At 38.6% G+C, this 22,170-nt stretch overlaps 2 protein-coding genes across 3 annotated transcripts in view; one reads left to right on the top strand and one right to left on the bottom strand.

Annotated features, from left to right (window-relative positions):
* ZNF106 (zinc finger protein 106) overlaps positions 1 to 3,556 on the top strand; it is a 48,150-nt gene extending 44,594 nt beyond the window's left edge. The window contains exon 22 of the mRNA XM_070757738.1: positions 111 to 3,556. Within this exon, the coding sequence (XP_070613839.1) occupies positions 111 to 167 (57 nt within the window). The 3' untranslated portion in view covers positions 168 to 3,556. The remainder of the gene's footprint in view (positions 1 to 110) is intronic.
* Positions 3,557 to 5,084: 1,528 nt separating this feature from the next.
* CAPN3 (calpain 3) overlaps positions 5,085 to 22,170 on the bottom strand; it is a 43,639-nt gene continuing 26,553 nt past the window's right edge. For both annotated transcript variants that reach the window (XM_070734352.1, XM_070734359.1), the window contains 8 exons: positions 18,991 to 19,062; positions 16,604 to 16,661; positions 15,808 to 15,872; positions 13,234 to 13,302; positions 11,104 to 11,182; positions 10,842 to 10,958; positions 7,260 to 7,318; positions 5,085 to 5,514 (listed from right to left, as the gene is read on the bottom strand). In XM_070734352.1, the coding sequence (XP_070590453.1) occupies positions 5,488 to 5,514; positions 7,260 to 7,318; positions 10,842 to 10,958; positions 11,104 to 11,182; positions 13,234 to 13,302; positions 15,808 to 15,872; positions 16,604 to 16,661; positions 18,991 to 19,062 (546 nt within the window). In that variant the 3' untranslated portion in view covers positions 5,085 to 5,487. The remainder of the gene's footprint in view (positions 5,515 to 7,259; positions 7,319 to 10,841; positions 10,959 to 11,103; positions 11,183 to 13,233; positions 13,303 to 15,807; positions 15,873 to 16,603; positions 16,662 to 18,990; positions 19,063 to 22,170) is intronic.

The raw sequence follows: 22,170 nt of genomic DNA, 5'->3' as shown, positions 1-22,170 counted from the left end.
TTGGATGAACCCTGGCCTAGAATGCATCATTGACATGCTTAATTTTTTTAATTGCTCATTAAAGTATAAAAATCTCATTAAAATCAATCCTGTTTTCTTTCTGCCTCTAGGATGCGGTGGGACATATTGAGAAGCACGCAGAGGATGATAGCAAGATTGACTCGTGACATTTTTCAGCCTCCCATATTGGGAAGTCTTTTTTTATACACAAGTAATTTTACATGCCTTGTCCACTTCATTCTTTCCTTTTTCCTCCTGTTCATCATTGGAGTGCAAAAAGAACACACGCCTTTTTATGTTTCGTCTACAGAGACAGGATCTATTCGCAGCTCTGTAGAGAAAGGAATGACAGTCATACCAAATAACTGTTAATACCATTCACTTGTTGGTGGTGGGGAAATCTACCTTCCCTCTTATTGTGCAAATAAGTGCAGTGCAATTCAGTACAGTGCAAATAAGTGCAGTGTGCTTATCTATGACTTGGTATTCAGAGTAATGCTTTATACTTTATTTGGGGCCCTACATATAAGTGTTTTAACCATCATGATATATGTAGGATCCCCTGTTAATTTATGTTTCTGGTTTTGGATTATTTTAATGTTAATCAAAACATTATTGAACTCAGGCTAGAAATACCATCTGATCGTTGAATTCCTTATTTTTTCCCCCTACTTTAAGATATTTTGCTGTGGGAATGAACATTTGGCTCATTGTTTGAGTTACTTTATATTGTGGCTTCAGTTTAAAATATAACATCTGCATAATTAATCTCAATTGTACTTGATTTTATGGATATGCTTTGGCTCCAAAGAATCTTAGGTTGGCAGTGAACATGTTATTAAGATGGCAGAATACCTGTTTCTTAAACATACTGTTATTTCCCAGTTATCTTAAGAGTTCCAGGCACCATGAAAGAAAAACCAGTAAATATAATTTATATTAAACATTTTTGGTTAGGTTTATACCCAGTGTTCTATTGCCACAATATTGGGACTGTGTTTTTGATTCTGAGAATTTTAAGTTATAACCATTCTGGCATTTGAAGTAAGTGAACTTATACACATTTTTACTTGCTTCATTCAGCTAAGCCTGCAAGAATCCTGTGTTTTTGATAACCATCTTGTTTCACAGCAACTGACTAAATTTCAGTTCCTATAATTGCAAGTTAAAAAGCTGTTGGGCACAAACTGCAAAGATTTAAAACCCAAGCAGAAGCTGAGAATTTTGCATATATTTTGTGCTATCATTTAATGGAGCGAAACCAAGCAGCATGACAAATGCAAGAATTGAAAGAAAAATAGCCTTCGATTTCTATGCCGCCCTTCCCGGAAACTCATGTGTTTGTGAAAGAAATGGGTACGTGGTCAGGGCTCTCTGGGAAAGGTTTTGTGCTGCAATTTGCGGTATTCAGAAAATGGTTCCCTATTTAGATTTCTTCTAGTTCTGGTTTTTCTTCCACAGAAAAGCTAAAAACCTCATTACTGACTGTGAGCTTAACTACACCAGACAATATATACATATTAGAACAAATGGTATTGTAATCAACCTTTAAAAACAGTTGGAAGAACAGATGGAAGTTGATTTACATGATTTCTTGATAACTCCGATAGCTTGAAGATGTTTTGAGTTTGGTCCCACCTTTTGACCTTTTGCTATGTTCAGAAATAATGAACAATTCACTGGTTATCTTCTATTTTTAGAACAACCTCTGTAGCCTGTGTGTGATTTCTGGACAATAGTGTCAACTCTTTCCATTACATTGTTGGCAACTAAAATCAAACAGGGCGAAGGAAACCCTCAAATGCTTTTTTGAATGGCTGCAAAAACTCATTTTGTAGACAGCCAAATATCGAATAACATTTTAAAACATAGCTCATTCCTAATCGAATGTGTTTGAAGTTAAATTACAGAGATAGGAAGTATTTTTGTGAAGAAAAATATATGGAGTGCGTTATTAACGTGAACGGGTGAATTTTAATTTTGCATCCTCTTCAAGTTTCTTTTTCAGTATTTTAAGTGGGAGTGGATAGTGCCTTGATATGCAGTGACTGAAATGTCTTGACATCAGTAATTGCAAGTGATTTATAACGGACTGCTTAATTGTTTTTTTTTTACTATGTATGCTTGAGTGTGTGAGGATGCACATTTAAGATGAGTGTGTTTTGAGACGCTTTCATAATTTGTATTAAAACGTGTTCAGCGATAAAAGTGTGGCCAAGTTTATTATTAGTTTGTCCTATGATATATGTTTTTCTTAATAAGAAGAATCGTTGCAAATGAGGCTACATGTACATTATTTAGGAAGTTAAACTCCTCCTCCTTCAGTGTGTTGGGCTGAAGCTCCACAGTTCTTTCATGTGGACTCTTATCTTGCGATTCAGGTGGTTTGTTTGGTTTGAGGTTGTTTCCGGACTTATATCTCTTTAGTTGGAAATGTAAGCATGCTTCTTTAGATTGCTCTAGAAATCTTTATTCAAAGAGGGCAAATGGAGTTTTGCTGATTATTGATAGAATGGCAAGGCAGATGCATTGAAGTTGCATACGTTGAAGATTGTCACATTCTGGAAGGTTGCAGGTTTTTGTCTCATTTCCTCAAATATATTAACTTTATCTTTAGAAGAGATTTATTTTGAAGGAAAGGAGATAGAAATGAGGTTGCCAGAGTGAATCGCAGAGTGCATTATTGAAGTGTGTGGGAAGTGTTTAGTTTTGCGTGCTGGCTGATGTCTGAGTAAGTTGTTGCAGGTTGCATATGCAATGTATTTCGACTGCATGCCAAGATATTTCCTCGGTATAAAGAGGTGTGCATTTTTAAAATGCCTTTAAGTTTGTGTGTGCGTGTGTGTGTGTGTGGTGAATGTGTTTCTTTACATTAATGGTTCTGCTGTGGAGGACTGTTGTGTGTATCAGCTCCGTAGAATTCAGGTATTTTGGCTGGTTGCATTTTTGTCCCACTAAATAACAGAACACTTGCAAGTATTCCAGCTTCTGTTTGGACTTTGAGACACTACCTGAGTTACGGTGGATTGAAACATAAAAGCAGCAACATCTTAAAGTGGCAAAGCACCCACCTTAAAAAGTCTGGGCTGCATTCTAATGACATTAGATATAAAAAAGCTAGCATGACATTTTATCTTCTTTTATAATGCAGGTTGGAGATATGTGTTTCATAGTTCAAATATGTTCAAAGACAGATACATTAAGAATTAGTATTTGGGCAGCCAGCAGCTAACTTGCTCTAAACACTGAGTTTCCTAGATAATCTATAGTTGTGAGAGATGGTTTCCACAGAACATACAAGTAGGTGCTCCATACAGTACTGTGCATTAATTCAACTAGACGTTCTAAAACAATACATCATTTAAGGCATGAACAGATTCCTGTAATTGCAGAAATACCAGGTGGGAAAATAGCATACTTACTATGCTGTAACTGTCTAACATCTTTTCTCAAATTGTTTCAGTGAATGATTTAGTCTTTCCTTTTTTGCTACAAAGCTGTGAATTAGATAAGACAAACAGCAAAAAGAAAACAAAATAAATTTACTTTATCCCAAGAGAGATGTGGTGTGGTCTATTTTTTTCTTCAGATTTCACTCAGTAATTTAAATATGTCATTTACTTTTAAGGGGGAAAATGGGAAAAGGATCGTTTGGCATCAAAATTCAGAGCAATTTTAAAAAGGTTCCCCAGTCAACCAAGAGGGATTCTGGGAGTTGAAGTCCAGATGTCTTTAAATTGTTGAGAGTCAAGCTCTGGCCTCTAAGTACTGTATAGCAAAAAACACTCTTGGAAGAATGTTTCCATAACATAAAGCTTGTTTCACTCTTTTGTTTTAATCTAGCTACTCCACACACCTGAAAGGTCAACTTCCCAAAACCACAATTCCAAACATAAAGAAAAATATTGGATAGCAATCCTCCTTAAAAATCTATAAAATCAACTGGATATCTACAGGTGGCATTTTTTCACAGGGTTCCTTTAAAAAATCATACTTCATAATTTTAACACAGCAGAACCACTGAAAGAGGTCTCATTTATTTATTATGCAACTTTGGCCACATTATCCCCAAAACAATGGAAACATTGCTTGCATGGTATTTTTAAAAATGGGATAAGGAATGCAGCTTCCAAGCAAATGTAGTCACAGCACTAGATCACAGTTACAACCCTATGTGCAAAATGTCTTATAAAAGAAGTCTTGTTTATATGCCAATACAGATTTCTGTAAAAGTTCTACCGTAAGAGAACCCAGACTTGCTGAATCTGTCAGTTTGTTACAGCCAGAACAAACTTATAAAATGTTTTCCCTGCAGCCTAGGAAGAAAATTAATTGCAAGTAGCCCCTCGACTTAACAACTATGATGGGGACTAGAATTTCTATTGCTAAGTGAGATGTTGTTAAGTCAGTCGCACCTGATTATATGACCATTGGGCACCAGGGGTAGGTTCCCGAGTCTCCTACTGCCAGTTCTCAGGGACATGCAGTATGGATGGGCGTACATTGTGCGCCCTGCGCGCACATGTACAAGTGCTAAACCTGCATGAACAGAAGGAAAAAACAAACCATAGGCACCGCCGAGAGAACCAGCTTGGGGGTGTGGCAGGCCTGGGTCACTGCCAGTTCCAGCGACCTAGGCCGCCAAGTAACTAACGGTTCTATATAACTGATCCAAACTGGTAGGAACCCACCTCTGTTGTGCACAGTCACTGCAGCTAAGTGAATCACGTGACTCCAGGACACCGCAACCATTGTAAATATATGCCAGTTGCCAAGCATCCAAAATGTGAAAACATGATTTTGGGTGGTGGTACAAGAGTTGTAAGTGCTAGGCCTGGTTGGAAGTCACTTTCCCCTCCCACCCCAGTGCTGTTGTAACTTCAAGTGGTCGCTATAAATGAATGGTTGGGGACCACCTATAATTCAGCCCCAATACTTAGCCATCTATCTAGTCATTTGACACATCATTTGATACATTGATATATTCTGTTGCCGAGCATGATTGTAGGAAGCTTGGGCTACAGGAATAATAACTGATGTAACCTAAGATACTAAGTCATATAAAAATAATTTAGATAGTTAAATGTTTTGAGTCCTGTTATTTTTCGATGAGTTGAATTTCTTAGATGAATCACATTTTGGCAAGTTGTAGTGTTTAATATATAAATAAATTGTTCTGCTGCCCCCTGAAGATCTCAGATGGTCAGAAGAGGTGCTGTTTCAAAGTAAGAACAATAATTTTGATTTGCAGAGAAGCCATATATCTAGAGTTGATTCCATCAGGAGAGCAGGATCCTTCTTGTGCACAACATGCTTCACTGCTTTTGTTTCTTCTCCGTAAGCTCTTTCCTTGAACATAAATCTGCTGAATTTATACATCCTTTCCATGTAATTTTTAAGAAGGAGATGTCGAAAGATCAGAATCTTGTAACTGAATGTTGGCTCATTAAGTCAATAATCCAAGAGAAGGTGCGAAATAAGTGATACTCAGGCATACATGGTGAGCTGTAGCCACTGAAAGTAGAAAATGAGTATTGTAAGATAATAGGCATTTCTTTAATAAGCAGAACTAACTGATTTGTGCAAATCCCTTTAACCCAATAAAGAAATTGACTTAAAATACAAACTGAATGTGTTCAACAAACAATTTTGTTTGCGTTCTGTTTGTATTTTAAGTCAATTTCTATTCCTATACTCAGATACTTATGTCCAAATAAAAATATACAGGTGTATTATTACACCTGTGACACTGCATTTGCTAGGTTGTATTAGCTCAATTAGAAATTAGTTCATTCTTCAAGCTTGTACTCTATCACAAAGTTGGGTTAGAACTCTTAAGAACATTTATTTTTTGCTACCTCAAAAATAAATTATAATACACACTATTAAAGGTAAATTAAGGTTTCACTATCAGAAGAATAATCTTTGAAATAATTTCAGACACATATACAGTAAATCCCAACGCTCAGGGATGAGTTGCTGCCGGTTCGGACTGGATCGCCCAAACCAGTAGCGACCTGCTGATGACATCATGATAGTGTCACAGATCCAGTTCAGTTGGTGCCGGTTGGTGGACGCCACCATCTTCTCTGGAATATTTTTTGGAATTTATTTTACTGTTTTGAAGTTTTTTTCATCTGCTGCAGATTGAAAAAGGGCCCTCCTGCCCACCCCTGAGTTTATACTTACCTTTGTTCCTTTGCCGGAAGCACAGTTGATCAGCTTTTCAGCTGTGTTTCGGGCTGATTATAGCTACTGAAGCAAAAATGCACTGAAATCTGAAACAGCCAGGAGTAGGTTGCTACTGCACCGATAGCAACCCACTCCTGGCTGTTTTAAAGGCAATAAGGAACCCATAATGAATAAGGATGCAGTGATGTGTGTGCTAACTATCACTATATGCCATGACTGTTTTTCATCTGTATTGTAAACTTTGCATTTGGGTGCCAAAATTCGGCAATTTAAGTACAGTGGTACCTCTACCTACAAATGCCTCTACTTAAAAACTTTTCTAGATAAGAACCGGGTGTTCAATATTTTTTAGCCTCTTCTCAAGAACCATTTTCCACTTACAAACCTGAGCCTCCGAAACTGTAACCGGAAAAGGCAGGGAGAAGCCTCTGTGGGGTCTCTCTAGGAATCTTCTGGGAGGAAACAAGGCTGGAAAAGGCGGGGAGAAGCCTCCATGGGGCCTCTCTAGAAATCTCCTGGGAGGAAACAGGGCCTCCACCCTCCCTGTGGTTTCCCCAATTGCACGCATTATTTGCCTTTACGTTGATTCCTATAGAACAAATTTCTTCTTCTTACAAACTTTTCTACTTAAGAACCTGGCCACAGAATGAATTAAGTTTGTAAGTAGAGGTACTACTGTACTGATTTTGACTTGTGAAGTCTTACATGAATCAGAAAATCTAGCTTCAATAACTGACACATTAAATGGGAACAACTTGGGAAAAACTGTTCTTTACTCCTTGGGGTTCATAAAGATTAAGGGGAAATGAGAGAAAATGCTTCTCTGATATGACCTTTATCATGGAATAGTTTAATTAGACTTCTGTGTTGGCCTTTGGGAAGAAAGTTAAGATGGACCCCTTTCAGAGAGTTAGTTTGTTTTTCTAAGATAATTGTTTGTTTCCTGGTTTTAAAAATAAATAAATATTTGCTATACATTTTTAATTATTATAATATGGGCATTCTTTTCTGTAAACTTCTCAAAGTGGCATGATTATCAGCGTTTGAGTAAATACATCTGTAGTTACCTCTAAGACGTTCAGTTTAATAATGCCATCTCCATCTTTATCAAAGGCATTGAATGCACCTAACATGAGAGAAACATAAGGAAGATCATTCTATGTAGGAAGCCAAGAAATTGGAACAGTAAACACAACATATTAGAACCACAATTTGTTCTCATTATTGTTAACGTTATCATTTCAATATTAATAGGAAATTCCTAGCTACTGTATACCATTCAGTCAGATAATTTATCTTATATAACAGAATTGCATAACTATCAACCCTCAGCCTTGGATACTTCGATATTTGAGAAAACATTTGTTTAGACAAGTAGATATTTTCCTGTTAATAACATGGACTCTCAGTTTAAAGAGGCCATGTGGGATTTGGATGTTTTGATTTGACCAAAGAAGCAGTCTTTCCATGAAGCAGGCAATATGAGCCGGGGTGGCGCAGCAGGTAGAGTGCTGTACTGCAGGCTACTGAAGCTGACTGTAGATCTGTAGGTCAGCGGTTCAAATCTCATCACCAGCTCAAGGTTGACTCAGCCTTCCATCCTTCCAAGGTGGGTAAAATGAGGACCCGGATTGTGGGGGCAATAGGCTGGCTCTGTTAAAAAGTGCTATTGCTAACATGTTGTAAGCCGCCCTGAGTCTAAGGAGAAGGGCGGCATAAAAATTGAATAAATAAATAACACGATTAACCACAAGAGCCCCTAACACAGTTTAAAAATCGAATGAATGAATGAATGAATGAATGAATGAATAAATAAATAAATAAATATCAATTTTGTTGTTTGCCACCCAGAGTTGCTTGTGAAATGGATGCCTATATAAATGATATAAACAAACAATGGAATGAAATGCTATCTGTTTCTGAAAATACTTCCAGTCAGGTAATAACTCCTTAAAACCCACCTTTGTCGTCAGGCATGGGGGAACTGAGATATCTCCCCCGGGCCTATACAATGTATGTATGGTATGTTTGTATGTATGTTTGCTTAATAATGGGGTTTTTTAAATACTTTAAATTGTAAATTATTAGATTTGTTATGAATTGTTTTATTGTGTTGTGAGCCACCCCGAGTCTACGGAGAGGGGCGGCATACAAATCTAATAAATAAAATAAAATAAATAAATAAATAAATAATATTCATGTGGCAAGAGCTAAGATAGCTAAAGAGACTAGGGATTTTTTTGCTTTAGGACACTTCTACCAAAACAAATGCATTGCTTATTTCTAGTTCCTATACAACAGGAGTGTCAAACTCGATTTTATTGAGGGCAGTATAATAACAATTAATAATTTAATAATAATAATTTATTGGATTTGTTTGCTGCCCCTCTCCGTAGATACTACTCCGTAGTATCATGGGGCAATATCACTCATGTCTGGGGCACCCCCCCCACCAGGCTTCATTTTTGGCTGCGATGGCCTCCTGCAGAGCTCTGCCAGCCAAAATGGAGCTTGGAAGGGCCACTCATGGCCCTCCCGAGTTCTGTTGTTGCTGGCAGAGGCACCGTGGGCTGTTCCTTCAGTGTTTCCAGGGAGGCTCTGCAGGCCAGATCTAAGCACCTTGGGCCTGGGCCTTGAGTTTGGTATCCCTACTATACAACTTATGAAGAGGAAGCACTAGAGGTGGATTCCTATTACCATCACTACCGGTGTACTGCATACATAGCATTGGTTAGCTTGTGTGCGTGTGTGTGTCCCAGCATGTTTTTGTTTCTGTGCATGTGCAGGAAGTAAAATCTCATGAGGGGCCGCGTACGTGCGTGAGATTTTTTTTGCTTCCACTCATGCGCAGAAGCAAAAAAATCACTGAAATTTCTTTCTCACACCTGTCCCCTCACAAGATTTTGCTTCCTGGACATGCGCAGAAGCAAAAACTAGGACGCATGCACATGTGCACACACGCTAACCGAAGCTGCGTGTGCAACACAGTGATTGCTACCGGTGTGTCGTTCTTTACCATACTTATTTTATTTATTTGTTTGTTTATTTTGTCCAATACACAGTAATACACAATGAAGCTTATATAGAGGATATAGTAGAGAAGAAATACGAGATATAGGAAGGACAATAGGACAGGGGATGGAAGGCACTCTAGTGCGCTTATGTACGCCCCTTACTGACCTCTTAGGAATTTGGAGAAGTCAACCGTGGATAGTCTAAGGGTAAAATGTTGGGGATTAGGGGAACATACTACGGAGTCCGGTAATGAGTTCCACGCTTTGACAACTTGATTACTAAAGTCGTATTTTTTACAGTCAAATTTGGAGCGGTTAATGTTAAGCTTGAATCTGTTGTGTGCTCTTGTGTTGTTGTGGTTGAAGTTGAAATAGTCTTTGACAGACAGGACATTGCAACATATGATCTTGTGGGAAATACTTAGATCATGTTTAAGGCGTCGTAGTTCTAAGCTTTCTAGACCCAGGATTGTAAGTCTAGTTTCGTAGGGAATTCTGTTTGGGTAGCGGAGTGAAGGGCTCTTCTGGTGAAGTATCTTTGGACATTTTCGAGGGTGTTAATGTCAGAAATGTGGTATGTGTTCCAAACAGGTGAGCTGTATTCTAGGATGGGTCTGGCGAAAGTTTTGTAAGCTCTGGTAAGTAGTGTGAGATTTCCAGAGCAGAAGCTACGTAGGATTAGATTAACAACTCTTGATGCCTTCTTGGCGATTTTCTTGGTTAGCTGGTAGCAACCCGCTACTGGGAAGCACTATTTACAAGGCCTAAAGTACAAAGAAAAGTTGAAGATAAGAGCAGCTGAATTCCAGTTGGAAGACCCTATGTCCCAGCATCAGATGCTATTCATGAAACAGATTCTCTAGGATCTTGCTACCTGTTAGCCACTTGGTGAAAAGCTAGTTTGCTCCCTGTGATGTACCATGGATAGTGTACATGCATGAACAAAATGAATTAGCAATCTTTTACCACTATTTTGTGGTAAAAACCATTGTAGACTTCCCTGGTTATGTATGCCATATGCTAAAAAACCCCAACCATCCTGGGATCTTGGAATAGAATAACAAGATACAGTGGTACCTCTGCTTAAGAATTTAATTAGTTCTGTGACCATGTTCTTAAGTAGAAGCAATTTTTCCCATAGGAATCAATGTAAAAGCAAATAATGCGTGCAAACCCATTAGGAAAGAAATAAAAGCTCGGAATTCGGGTGGGAGGAGGAGGAGGAAGAAGAGGAGGAGAGTCGCTGCTGAGGAAGTAGGTGAGGTGAGGGGAATCAAAAAGATCCAAAACTTTAAGGTTTTTTAAAAAAGAGGGACTCTGAGGTGGCGAGGAGGAGCACGCGCCTCCCTCTGTTCGTTCTGGGCTGCCAAAGCCTCTTTAGGCACCACCAAAAGGCTCCTCTGGCAGCCCAGAAAAGCCCAAGATGGCTGGGATTAAAGGGGGAATGGCAGGAAACTGGCCAGGCCTTCGTGCTGCTCTCAAATTTCCTGGGAAATTTTTCCGGGCTCAGGTTCATAAGTAGAAAATGGTTCAAAAAAATCTTGAACACCCGGTTCTTATCTAGAAAACTTCTTAAGTAGAAGCATTCTTAAGTAGAGGTACCACTGTAGAGACATTTTAAAGAAATGTACTCACGGAACATTCCTTCTAGTCGCACAAAGCAACAGATGAAACTGTCAAATTCAATATTCATATTTCTGTTACCGTAGCGCATTGTAATGATATCATATAATTGGTTATTCAGTTGAAATCCTGAGGAGAGAAAGAGATGAGAAGGTCCTGATGGAGAGAAGTGACTTCTTTTCTGTGAAAAGTTACAAACATCCAGACAGAGAAAATAAGAGAAGACCTCCCCACCCCAAATTCTGTCTGAGAACCCGGCTAGCACCATACAAACCTGCATCTTTAACTGCATTGCGCATCTCATAGCTGTTAATGGTTCCTGAGTGATCAGAGTCATAACGCTTGAAAATTTTCTGGAAAAGCAAAAAGTGAAATAACTTGCAAGAATTTGACGCATAAACTATTTCCCAGACTAATAATGCACTGTCCCAGAAATGCTGGTAAACTAAATCATGAAATGACGAAGCAAGAATCACAAAGAGAGAATGAATCATATATGTGGACCCACTCAACATTCTTTCCTATACTTAGTTCAGGGGTGGGTCCACTTACCTTTCCTACAGTGAAGGGCTGCAAAAAGTTTTACTACCACACTGTAGGTGTGTCTTATTTTGTGGGTGTACCCTGCCAGCCATGTGACCAGGTAGGAGTAGCTTGACGATCATGTGACCGGGGCTGGCTTAAAGGTCATGTGTCTGGCTTAAAGGTGGCCAACTTGAGGTCACTCACATCAGGGGTTTCGGTTAGGATTAGGGTGACTGGCCTCTCCTTGCCTTAAAGAGATACAATTTCCCTGTCTATTTACTATTACTAAACATAAAAAATATACTATTTAATTTTACGTATAGTGTTCCCTTGCTTTTCGCGGGGGATGCGTTCCGAGACCGCCTGCGAAAGTCGAATTTCCGCGAAGTAGAGATGCAGAAGTAAATACACTATTTTTGGCTATGAACAGTATCACAAGCCTTCCCTTAACACTTTAAACCCCTAAATTACAATTTTCCATTCCTTTAGCAACCATTCAGATTATTTACACACCATGTTTATTTATTAAAGTTTATTAAAAAAATATTTATTAAAGGCAGACGAAAGGTTGGCGATGACATGGCATCATGAGCCGGGAAAAACCATGGTGTAGGGAAAAAACCCGTGAAGTATTTTTTAATTAATATTTTTGAAAAACCGTGGTATAAACTTTTCGCGAAGTTTGAACCTGCAAAAATCGAGGGAACACTGTATATGCCATATGTGTGTTGGGTTTAACCACTCTACTACATGCTTGCACTCTCTTGTAAACATACCTCTATGGTCAGGTCGCAATTAACTGACTAGCGTGTCACCTTTTGATGACCAAAAGGGGCAGGTACTCTGCAGACTATATAAACTTCTGCAGAGTAGATGCTCCTCCCCTTCTGATCCTCTTTTTGGCCCTGCTGAGCCTTCTTCCACCTCCTTCTCTCTCCCTGTGTGCTCCATTGTCCTCGGTTGAGGACACATGTGTGAGATCAATCCGAAGACATCCTCACACATGGAAGCATCCAGAAGTTATTGATATATACTGAAAAATAAGCATATATGCCTGCATTGTGTAAATGCATGAATCAACTGAATTGTAAGTAAAGGTTACAGTTTATTTCATCTTTATGAAGGAGTGATCATTCATTACCAACAAATGGGATTCTAAGCCATACAATTGATTTCTTGCCATGCTGAATCCACTGCAACTAAAGCCAGCTAAACTTTGCTAATGCTAGTAATATTAATATTAACCAGAATACCCAACAAAGCCCAGACGGGGAAAAAAGGGGGGGGGGGGGATCAAAATTTTTCTACCGGTTCTGCGTACCTGACCATACCCATAGGAGCCCATCACTGCTTTCCTACCCATTCACATTGCAATGGAAGTGTGTGTTTTGCGCGTGCGCCAATGTCACATTGTGCAAAACACCAAGAAATGACTCTCTGTGCATGCACAGAAGCCTTTGTGCATGTGCAGAGTTTTTTTTTTGCAAACTGATGACCAGAGGACTGGTTAGGGAGCGTGGACTACCGGTCATCGCCAATTCAGCAAGTGGCAGTAAATTTTCATTACCAGTTCTAAAGAACCGTTCCGAACCGGCAGCAATCCACCACTGACCTAGTTTTATATTTACAATATTTGTAGCCCTCTCTAATCATTCCAACTATAAGAACTGGATAACAAAGCTGCAAAACATAATGCAATAAATCTTGGAGTTTGGAAAAGAAACACTATATCATTTCTTCCACGTGCTTTAAAATAATATGTGAACAGAGTGTTAAAGATGGTGATTTACTGGTGAATGACCAGCTCTTCTATTTTGTATCCTTATTGCTGTTGTCATGTTCTGTCTAGACCACAATGAATTCAACAAAACAAGAATACCTGCCAGCTTTTAATTTTAGTCCAAAGATGGCGAAATTCATCAAGATTTATTTTCCCGGAACCATCTGTCTGTGATAGCAGTTAAGTTCAAACTTTTCAAACATTTTTCTTTTCGTTTCCAGAAATGGAACATCTGAGATAAAACATCTTAATTGCTTAGATAGTGAGATATTAGAAAAGAGGCTCTTTAAACAAGGGGTGTCAAACTCAAGGCCTGGGGTCCGAATCCCAACTAAGGAGTGCTTAGGACTAGCCTGTGGTGCCATCCTGGAAACAAGCTCCGTTTTCGCTAGCAGAGGGTTGCAGCAGGACGCCATTATAGACAAAAAATGAGGTTGGGAACCCATTTTCTCTGGCAGAGCGCTCGGGTGACCACAGGCACTCCCAACATGAGCAATGTTCCCTCTAATTTTTTTTCGGTGTGGGCGGAAAAGTATAGTGTCTGAGCGACAGTCCCTTTGGGACTGAGCGGCATAGAAGTATAAATAAATAAATAAATAAATAAATAAATAAATAAATAAATAAACAAACAAACAAACAAACAAACAAATAAATAAATCTTTTCTTTTTTATTAAAAGGAATTAATAATTTTAAAAAACCAAAATCCATTACTATTAAAACTAAAACAACCAGAAAAACGATTAATAAAAACAGGTGAGGGCTGGGTTTTTTTCTCTGTTATTATTTAAGTGCTTTTACTATATGCTTTAAATCAAGAGTCACTTCTCTCTCTGTTTCTATCTCTTTCGTGTCATTCTCTGCCTGAATCATTTTCTCATTTCTCTTTTTTTCTCCCCCTTTTCTATCATTTCTCTCTCTCTTCCTTCCACTCTTCTCTCTCTCTCTTTCTTCCTCTCTCTCACTTCCTTCCTTCCTTTCTCATCAGGGCCGAGAGGCCAGGAGCACGAGGGGGCCGGAGGGAGAGGCAGGGACGGCCGCGGCTCCCTTCTACTGCCTGCGCCTCCCCGCCCGCCCCCCCCGCGGGCTGGCAGGGGGATGAGGAGCGCGCGACCAAGGAAAAGGGTGCGTGCGGGGGTATTTTAGAGAGAGCGCACTCTCACACGCGCAGCTTACAGGGAACGGTAAACATGAGTGACATTGAGCTGGCTGTGCCCACTCTGGCCACGCTCACTCCAGCCCCCTGAGAGGCTGCCCTGATGATGGCCTCAATGAAATCGAGTTTGATGCCTCTGCTTTAGATGAAGAGTGTGTGAAATCTGGGGGGGCTGAAAGTCACAATGAAATGGCATGCAAGAACCCATTCTCTAAGAACCGGAAAAGGCTAGAACAAAGTAATTAACATCTACATTAAATAAAAATCAAATGAAATGATTCACACTATTATTAGTTCTCATATATTTCATGATTCCACCCTTCTACTGCATTAACATTTAACCATTTATTAACAATTTCATAGGGTCATTCATGTTTTTGTTCAGACAAATTCAGCCAAGGGCTTCTGGTTGTAGATAATTCTTTACCCGTGAAATAGAAGTTATGTTCTCTTATAGATTGTTTCTGTAAGAATTAAAAAAAGTACTAAAACAATTACAAAAAATTAATAGAACAATTATGGAGTGATTTTAAAAATATAATTATAAATAAAACTCATTGCACTTCAATAATATGATGACAATTATTTATTTTATGACTGCATATCCCATCCTGCTAAATCATGTTTCCCCACATTGCAAAGATATAACTATATTCTGGGTCAACTGTCATGGTTTTGCTCCCAAAATTGATAAAGTTTATAATAGGAAACAAATCTTTAAAAGGATGGGAATAACAGCTTTTTAGCGCAAGGAATTATTGTTATTTTGTCTTCTAATTTTTTATTAATTAAAAATATCAAACTGATATTGAGGCACTTTCTAAGTGCAGGTCACTGAAATGGTTAGCCAAGAACAAAACAGCCTTTCAACTAGAAAAATACCTGACAATGGATCTGACTCAATACCATAGAACAGCACTCACTAGAGCAAGATTTGAGCAGTTAGATTCTATGGTCAAATATGGACGATTCCACCAAGTACCATATTTTGAGAGAACATGCATTTGCGGTGCACCAGAAATAGAAGACATTGCACATGTGCTACTCAATTGTAAAGTATACTCCTCAGTAAGACCTCAGTATTTACAGACCCTACTTGACAAAATCATACACTGGGACTGTAATAAACAATTATCATATTTTCTTCAGGGTACAAATATATATGTAGTTTCTAGAACCGCTAAGTTTATAGTCAAGGCTGTTCAGATGAGAATACGTTTTATAGAAGCAAAGGAGATGAACTCACTTAAGAATATTTTATATCAGTATCTTAGATTTGTTTAATATAATCCTTTGCACGAGTTATATTCTCATGTTTTACTACTCAATTTTAGCATATTATACTGCATTTTAACTTATTATTTATTCAAATTCCCTCTATTTTAGCCAATTTTATTGTATTTTAACCAGTCACAGTTTTATGACGACTGATGTGATCCTTTTCCTCGCTTTGATATGATCGATTGACTAATCAAATAAAGTTGATATTGATATTGATATTATTAATTAAAAAGGATACATCCATTAAGGCAATCATGCTGCGGCAGGATTCCAGGGCAAAACCTTCTGTTTTCAAGACTTTATCTAAAATGCAGTGAAATACTCTATTACTATATAACATGAAAGCTAACTGTGGTCTTGGTACATTTAAAATGTAAACCAGTTATTACATTCTGAGCATTAAGAAACTTTATATGTAATATATGCACATTCCTAGCCTCCCCCCCCAAAGCTATAGTAGTCTGCAGATGTAGAGCAAATTGTAGTAATCCATAGGGAGATGGACCAGGGCATGAGTAATCAAGATAATTTAGCAAAATTGTAGCCCTTCTAGTCATAGCTGCTGCCTGCTTCTTTAGAATAGAAGTGAAATCCCAGATTATGCACTAGGATTATCTGGGGCAGTGCAACCCCATTTAAGTCCAAAGATGATAAACCTGATGCAACAATACAATATATTTGCTGATGGCTTCCTAATGAACATGGCTACATTTGTGCTTCATATGCCAAATTATTATTTTGTACCATAATGGGAAAAGTTCAGATCTTTAGGATTTCATCACCAGAATAACCTCAGCAAATCATATTGTAAAATGAGACTTGTACAAAATCCAGTCTCTGCGTCTTTATATTCTTGGGGGTTATATAAGGCAGGGGTAGGCAAAGCTGGCTCTTCTATGACATGTGGACTTCAAGACCCAGAATTCCTGAGCTAGCATGATTGACTCAGGAATTCTGGGAGTTGAAGTCCACAAGTCATAGAAGAGCCATCGTTGCCTACCCCAGAAATAAGGAAAGAGAGAAGCAACGCTTACGTTTTTTCAGAACGTTGTTGAGGACATTCCTTAATTCATCAGCACTGATCTCCATGTCCTGTAAGTCATTTTAAAAAAATGCAAAGAGCTGTGGAAATGAGACATTGCAAGAACGAGCATATTATGTTTAGGATGGGTCAAATTGTTGGGGTAATCCACATCATTTCTTTCCCATATCATTCAGTTATCCAAGCATCTCCTTGATCTATGTTCTGCTTCTAGCATTGTAAAGTATTAGGTATTTGTTACTAACTTTAAGGTTGTTAGCAATACACTCTTCAACTTCTTGAGTGGAATGTTGGAAAGAAATTATATAAAGGGATTCTGGGCTTTGTTGCCCTGTCAGTGGGAGAGTGTTGTGGTTAGCTCTGGCCCAGCTCCTGCCCCAAGGAATGTGCAGGTGGATGTGGGGGAAACATCCACATGCCGCAGGTCTGTTTTGCTCCCCATGGAATCTGCCGACGAAGCCTCCTCTGACCAAGGAAGCATGAGTGACAGGGAAGAGGGGAGTTTGGCAGACAGCCCAGGAGGAGATCAGTCATCTGTTTCATCCCTGGATTCTGAACAAGAATTAATGACACATCCATGCATGTGTAGAGTGATGCATAGGAGACAACAACTGAAGGATTATTACAAGAGAAAATGAGGCCACCTGTGGTTGGGTGGGGCTGCTGTAATTAGCGCTACAGATAAAAGTGCAGCCTGGTGTTTTAGCCTCATGGCAGTTTATCTGATTCATTGTTACGTCAAGATCGTGGTTTTTGCTGTTCAGCATTGTGTGTGTGGACTCTCTGGACTTTAGAATTGGACTCAATTTCCCAGTTATTGGGTGAGCAATTGGACTGCATTTAACCTGTGCCTTGTGTGTACTAGAAAATCCCTTTGACATTTAAAAAGGGAGCTGTTTCTGTTTTTCTGTTTATAAAAACTTTTGGGTTTTCCTTTTATCGTGTGGTGTGTGTCTTCCTGGACTAATTACCCTGTAATTACAGGCGGTTGAGACACGCTGGCAGAACAGAGAGAAGCCAACAAAATAAAAAAGGAGTTTGAAAATGGGCTGAATGAGCAAATAATTCTAAGGAGGAAAAAATCCCCATAAGAGAGAGGCTGCTTGGCAGCACTTCAGAATGCTGCTAACTGGGCCATTCTAAGCTTCCTTTCCTTCTTCCTTTCCAGACATGTAACCAAGAGCAGGAATGTTTTTAAGAAAGTTCTGTAAGATTTTCCTAATTTGTGTCCCCCCCCCCCCCCGCCTCTTTGGTCCTTGGGATTTTGAATAGATTATGTTTGACTTCAAGTTCTTGGCTTCTTCCATCCCCAATTGAATAATAAACCCATCTTTATTTTTATCCATTGGAATAATTCTTTCTGAACTGGGTATTCATAAGCATCTGGCAGATTTCTCCCAAAATTATGCTTGAAAGCTGATCTGCCACCTTTTTTTTTTTTTTTTTTAAAGAAAGGTTGATCAGCAATTCCAATACTGCAGGCTCACCAAGATTCCCAAGATCATCACCAGTGGTGGTTTGCTCCTGGTTCAGACCGGTTTATTTATTTATTTTGGCCAATGCACAATAATACATAATGAAGGTTATAGAGGTTATACTCGAGTAAAATATATTAGAGAAAGAATAGAAGTGAAAATTTAGGAATAGAATATATCAATTAGAGCAGTGTTTCCCAACCTTGGCCACTTGAAGATATTTGGACTTGCTGGCTGGGGAATTCTGAGAGTTGAAGTCCAGGTATCTTCAAGTTGCCAAGGTTGGGAAACACTGAATTAGAGAATAGAAGGATATTATGAGAGTAGTATAAGAAGAATAGAATAGAAGAATAGTAGGAGAGACAATTGGACAAGGGACGGAAGGCACCCTGGTGCACTTATGCATGCCCCTTACTGACTTAGAACCAATAATGCTGGCGGCAGGAGGCTCCACCCACCCATTCAGAACGCTTCTGCACATGTGCAAAAGCATTGTGAGCGTGCAAGAGCAAACCAGTAATAAAGGATTTCAGAACCCATTACTGATCATCGCCATCTCAATGTACAATCCCTAATCTTTTGTCTCACTTGCAGGAATCTGAAGTCTTTTGCTACAATGGCCTGGGAATATATTTTCCTTCAGCCCTACAAGTGTTTCCATTTCACAGATAAATTTATCTCAAAATCTTATTTGCTTTTTTCAGTTTTGCCCATCCCTTTCAACTTGCAGGTAGAACATCTGGGGAGGGCCCTTTTACCGTGGCCTCTTTTTACTTATAGATTACAGAACTGAAAAGTCTTTGAAATAATTTGGGCTTAGCTTTGCTTACCTACAGGCGTTGCATAAGCTATTTACTGCCAGCTGCCAATGCTGGCCTGCTTTAAGAAACAGCTATATACTTACGTCCCCAGCAATTTGTCGAAAAATATTTCTGAACTGCTCATCTTCTTCATTCTCTGTATCCCTTTCTGCAGGCTGTAAAGACATGGAATGAAAAAGAAGTGGACAGAAAGATTAACTTCTCAGCTTTTGGAAAGTAGAAGGGCTGTTAGATCTTTATGAGATACAGTACTTCATTGCTGAAATTACCTACAAACGCCTCTATTTACAAACTTTTCTAGATAGGAACCGGGTATTCAAGATTTTTTTGCCTCTTCTCAAGAACCATTTCCCACTTACAAACCCGAGCCTCCACAACTGTAACCGGAAAAGGTGGAGAGAAGTCTCCGTGGGGCCTCTCTAGGAATTTCCTGGGAGGAAACAGGGCCTCCACCCTCCCTGTGGTTTCTCCAGTCGCACACATTATTTACTTTTGCATTGATTCCTATGGGAAAAATTGCTTCTTCGTACAAACTTTTCTACTTAAGAACCTGGTCATGGAATGAATTAAGTTCTTAAGTAGAGATATCACTGTATTTCTTTCCAGATTCCTATCTTTCGAAGAAAATATTTTCCATCCTCTTTCTGGGTTATTTCTTCCTGAGAGAAATTATTAATGAGTTACCATGCCTCCCTGAAAATAAGACCTTGTCTTATATATATTTTTTAATCCTGAAATAAGCGCTTGGCCTTATTGCCATGTACTCAAAAGCCCGATTGGGCTTATTATCAGGGGATGTCTTATTTTGGAGGAAACAGAGTATTAACTTCAAATTATTTACAATATTTCTATTAGTGCAGAGCAATACAGGAACAATACAGCTAGTCCTTGTTTAGTGACCATAAAAGGACTGGCATCTGGTTGGTTAAGAGAAGTGGGTCCAAATGAAAAATCACATGGCAGAGACTGTGCTTAGATTTTATTTCAGCTTTCTTTTGTTTTACAGCATCATAAGGAAATGAGCCCAAACAGAAAAGTGAGACCAATGGTGGGCAAGGTGGCTGGACTTTAACTTGAATAGGCCAGAGATAGATTTCTAGGAAAGTAATGGCAAATTGATTAGGCTCTGTGAAAAGTGGAGCTAGCAAGTTAGATCAGGTCTATATAATTGCTTAGATTGCCCACAAGCACCCCACAAGGGCTGCGACAGTTGCTCCTGACAGTTGCAAGATAGCAATCTCTGGTGGGTTTAAAGTTCTGGGAGATTAGAGGATAGCCATCTAGATTGCTCGAATAGTAATTAGCACTTTTAAAAGGAAACTGGGTTCTCATAGAGATAATCCTCAACTGATGGCCGGTGGTTTAATGACCTTTTGGAGCTACAATTGCCTAAAAAAGAAAGATGCTTTATTATGGCCAATAAAGCATTTTTGGCCGTTGTAAAATGTCACAGAACTCCATATTTCTTTGTTTTTTATTTAATTTTAAAAAAATTAATAATACAATTAAAACATTGGATGTTGTGTAACTTCCCTGGTTTAAACAATTCCAATGACCTTACAAGAAACCAGTTTCCCCTACCTTATAACATTGTAAGCATTATGTACAATCTATCAACTTTCAAAAACACCCATTCTTTCCATTTTATACATTGTAACTATACATATTCCAGTCCTATCTTTCAAAAAATACTAGAACATAAATTTCTAAATTTTCAACTTAGCCATTATCACTTATCCCAGCATTCCTCCTCAATTCCAACCATTTATAAATTCATCCCAGATTTCATAATAATCTGTTTCGCTCTTCTTCTTGAGTTCTAACGTCAACCTATCCATTTCAGTACAGGATAATACCTTAATTATTACTTCTGAAGGTGTCTCTTTGTCTTTACATTTCTGAACAAAGGCTAATCTTGCTAATGTATAATAATGTATAGGGTTCCTTTGTGTGTCCAATCACACTTGGCCAATAAAAATTCAATTCAATTCTATTCAATTCTATTCTATTCTATTCTATTTGTTGAATTTGTCCTTGGTGATGTCTAATAAGAAGAGCTCTGGTTTCAACTCAATGTTTTGCATTAATATCTCTTCCAACCAGCGTTTTATCATATACCAGAATGTTTGGGCTTTGGGGCAGGTCCCCAGTGCTTCTTTACATTTGCAACATTTTGATGAACTCTTTTTATCCATTTTAGCTATTCTCATAGGAGGGAGGTCCTACCTATAGAACATCTTGTATAGATTTTCTCTATTTGTGGTTGCTAACTTTCTATTCCTTTCCCATAGTTCTTGCCAGTTGTCTAAATCAATGCCATATCCAAAATTTTTACCCCGAATTAGCATCGTGTCTTTAACTTGTTCTTCCCACATATCCTGCTTCAGTAAGTAATGGTATTTTTTTTATTACTTTATTCTCTGTTCCTAATAAGATTTTATCTAATTCTTTATGCTCTAATTTTATCTCCCATTCTTTATATCTCGATTTTATTTGGAGGCATGCCAACCATTCAAGTTCGAAAATGTCCTTGTATGTACATAGAATTCCATAATTAAGTGCTTGGGAAATGCCTCAAATTTATCACTGATTCCAGGTCTTATGGAATCTGATAATTTATAAAAATAAATTATTAAGCTTGTCCGAACTTGAAACTAGATTGGCGCTGGTTATTAACTGTACTGCAAATATTTTCAAAAGAACTAGGTTTTCCATTCCTCTTCAGGTACAGATTCTGTAAATCTGTCTTCCCATTCTTTGTATCCATATGACTCTCATTGCTACTGTAGGATTGGTTGGAGTTGTAACCTATAGGGGAGAAGAGCAAGGAACCTCTTCTCATGGCAAAAGTATGTCTACCACAGCAGTACAGCCAATCCATAAGAAAACAAATTTATTGGATAAGAATAAAGAGAAAGACAGCCATGAGATAGAATGACCTAACTCTATGGAATGAACTAAAATATTTTTTTTACATTCTCTCTCTGTGTGTCTCTTTCCTCCTTATAGCTAGTAAGCTACTACACAGTGAGGATGATTCTACCCAAATGGTGCAAACTGGGGCATGTAACAGGACCTCACCTTGTTGTGTGACACTCAGGTCTCAAGCCAGGGGTATGTTCCTCTTATTCCTACCGGTGTGTTGCAATTTTGCTTCTGTGCATGCACAGAGGGACAATTTTCCTTCTGTGCAGGCTCCGAGAGCAAAAAAATGCACTGAAAATTAGGAAAATAAGATGGCGCTGTGCACAGACTGGCAAAGA

Source organism: Erythrolamprus reginae, chromosome 1 (genome assembly GCF_031021105.1).
Source record: "Erythrolamprus reginae isolate rEryReg1 chromosome 1, rEryReg1.hap1, whole genome shotgun sequence".
Lineage (NCBI taxonomy): Eukaryota > Metazoa > Chordata > Lepidosauria > Squamata > Dipsadidae > Erythrolamprus > Erythrolamprus reginae.
Note: the sequence above shows the minus strand (reverse complement) of the source record. Positions and strands in the feature narration are given on the sequence as shown.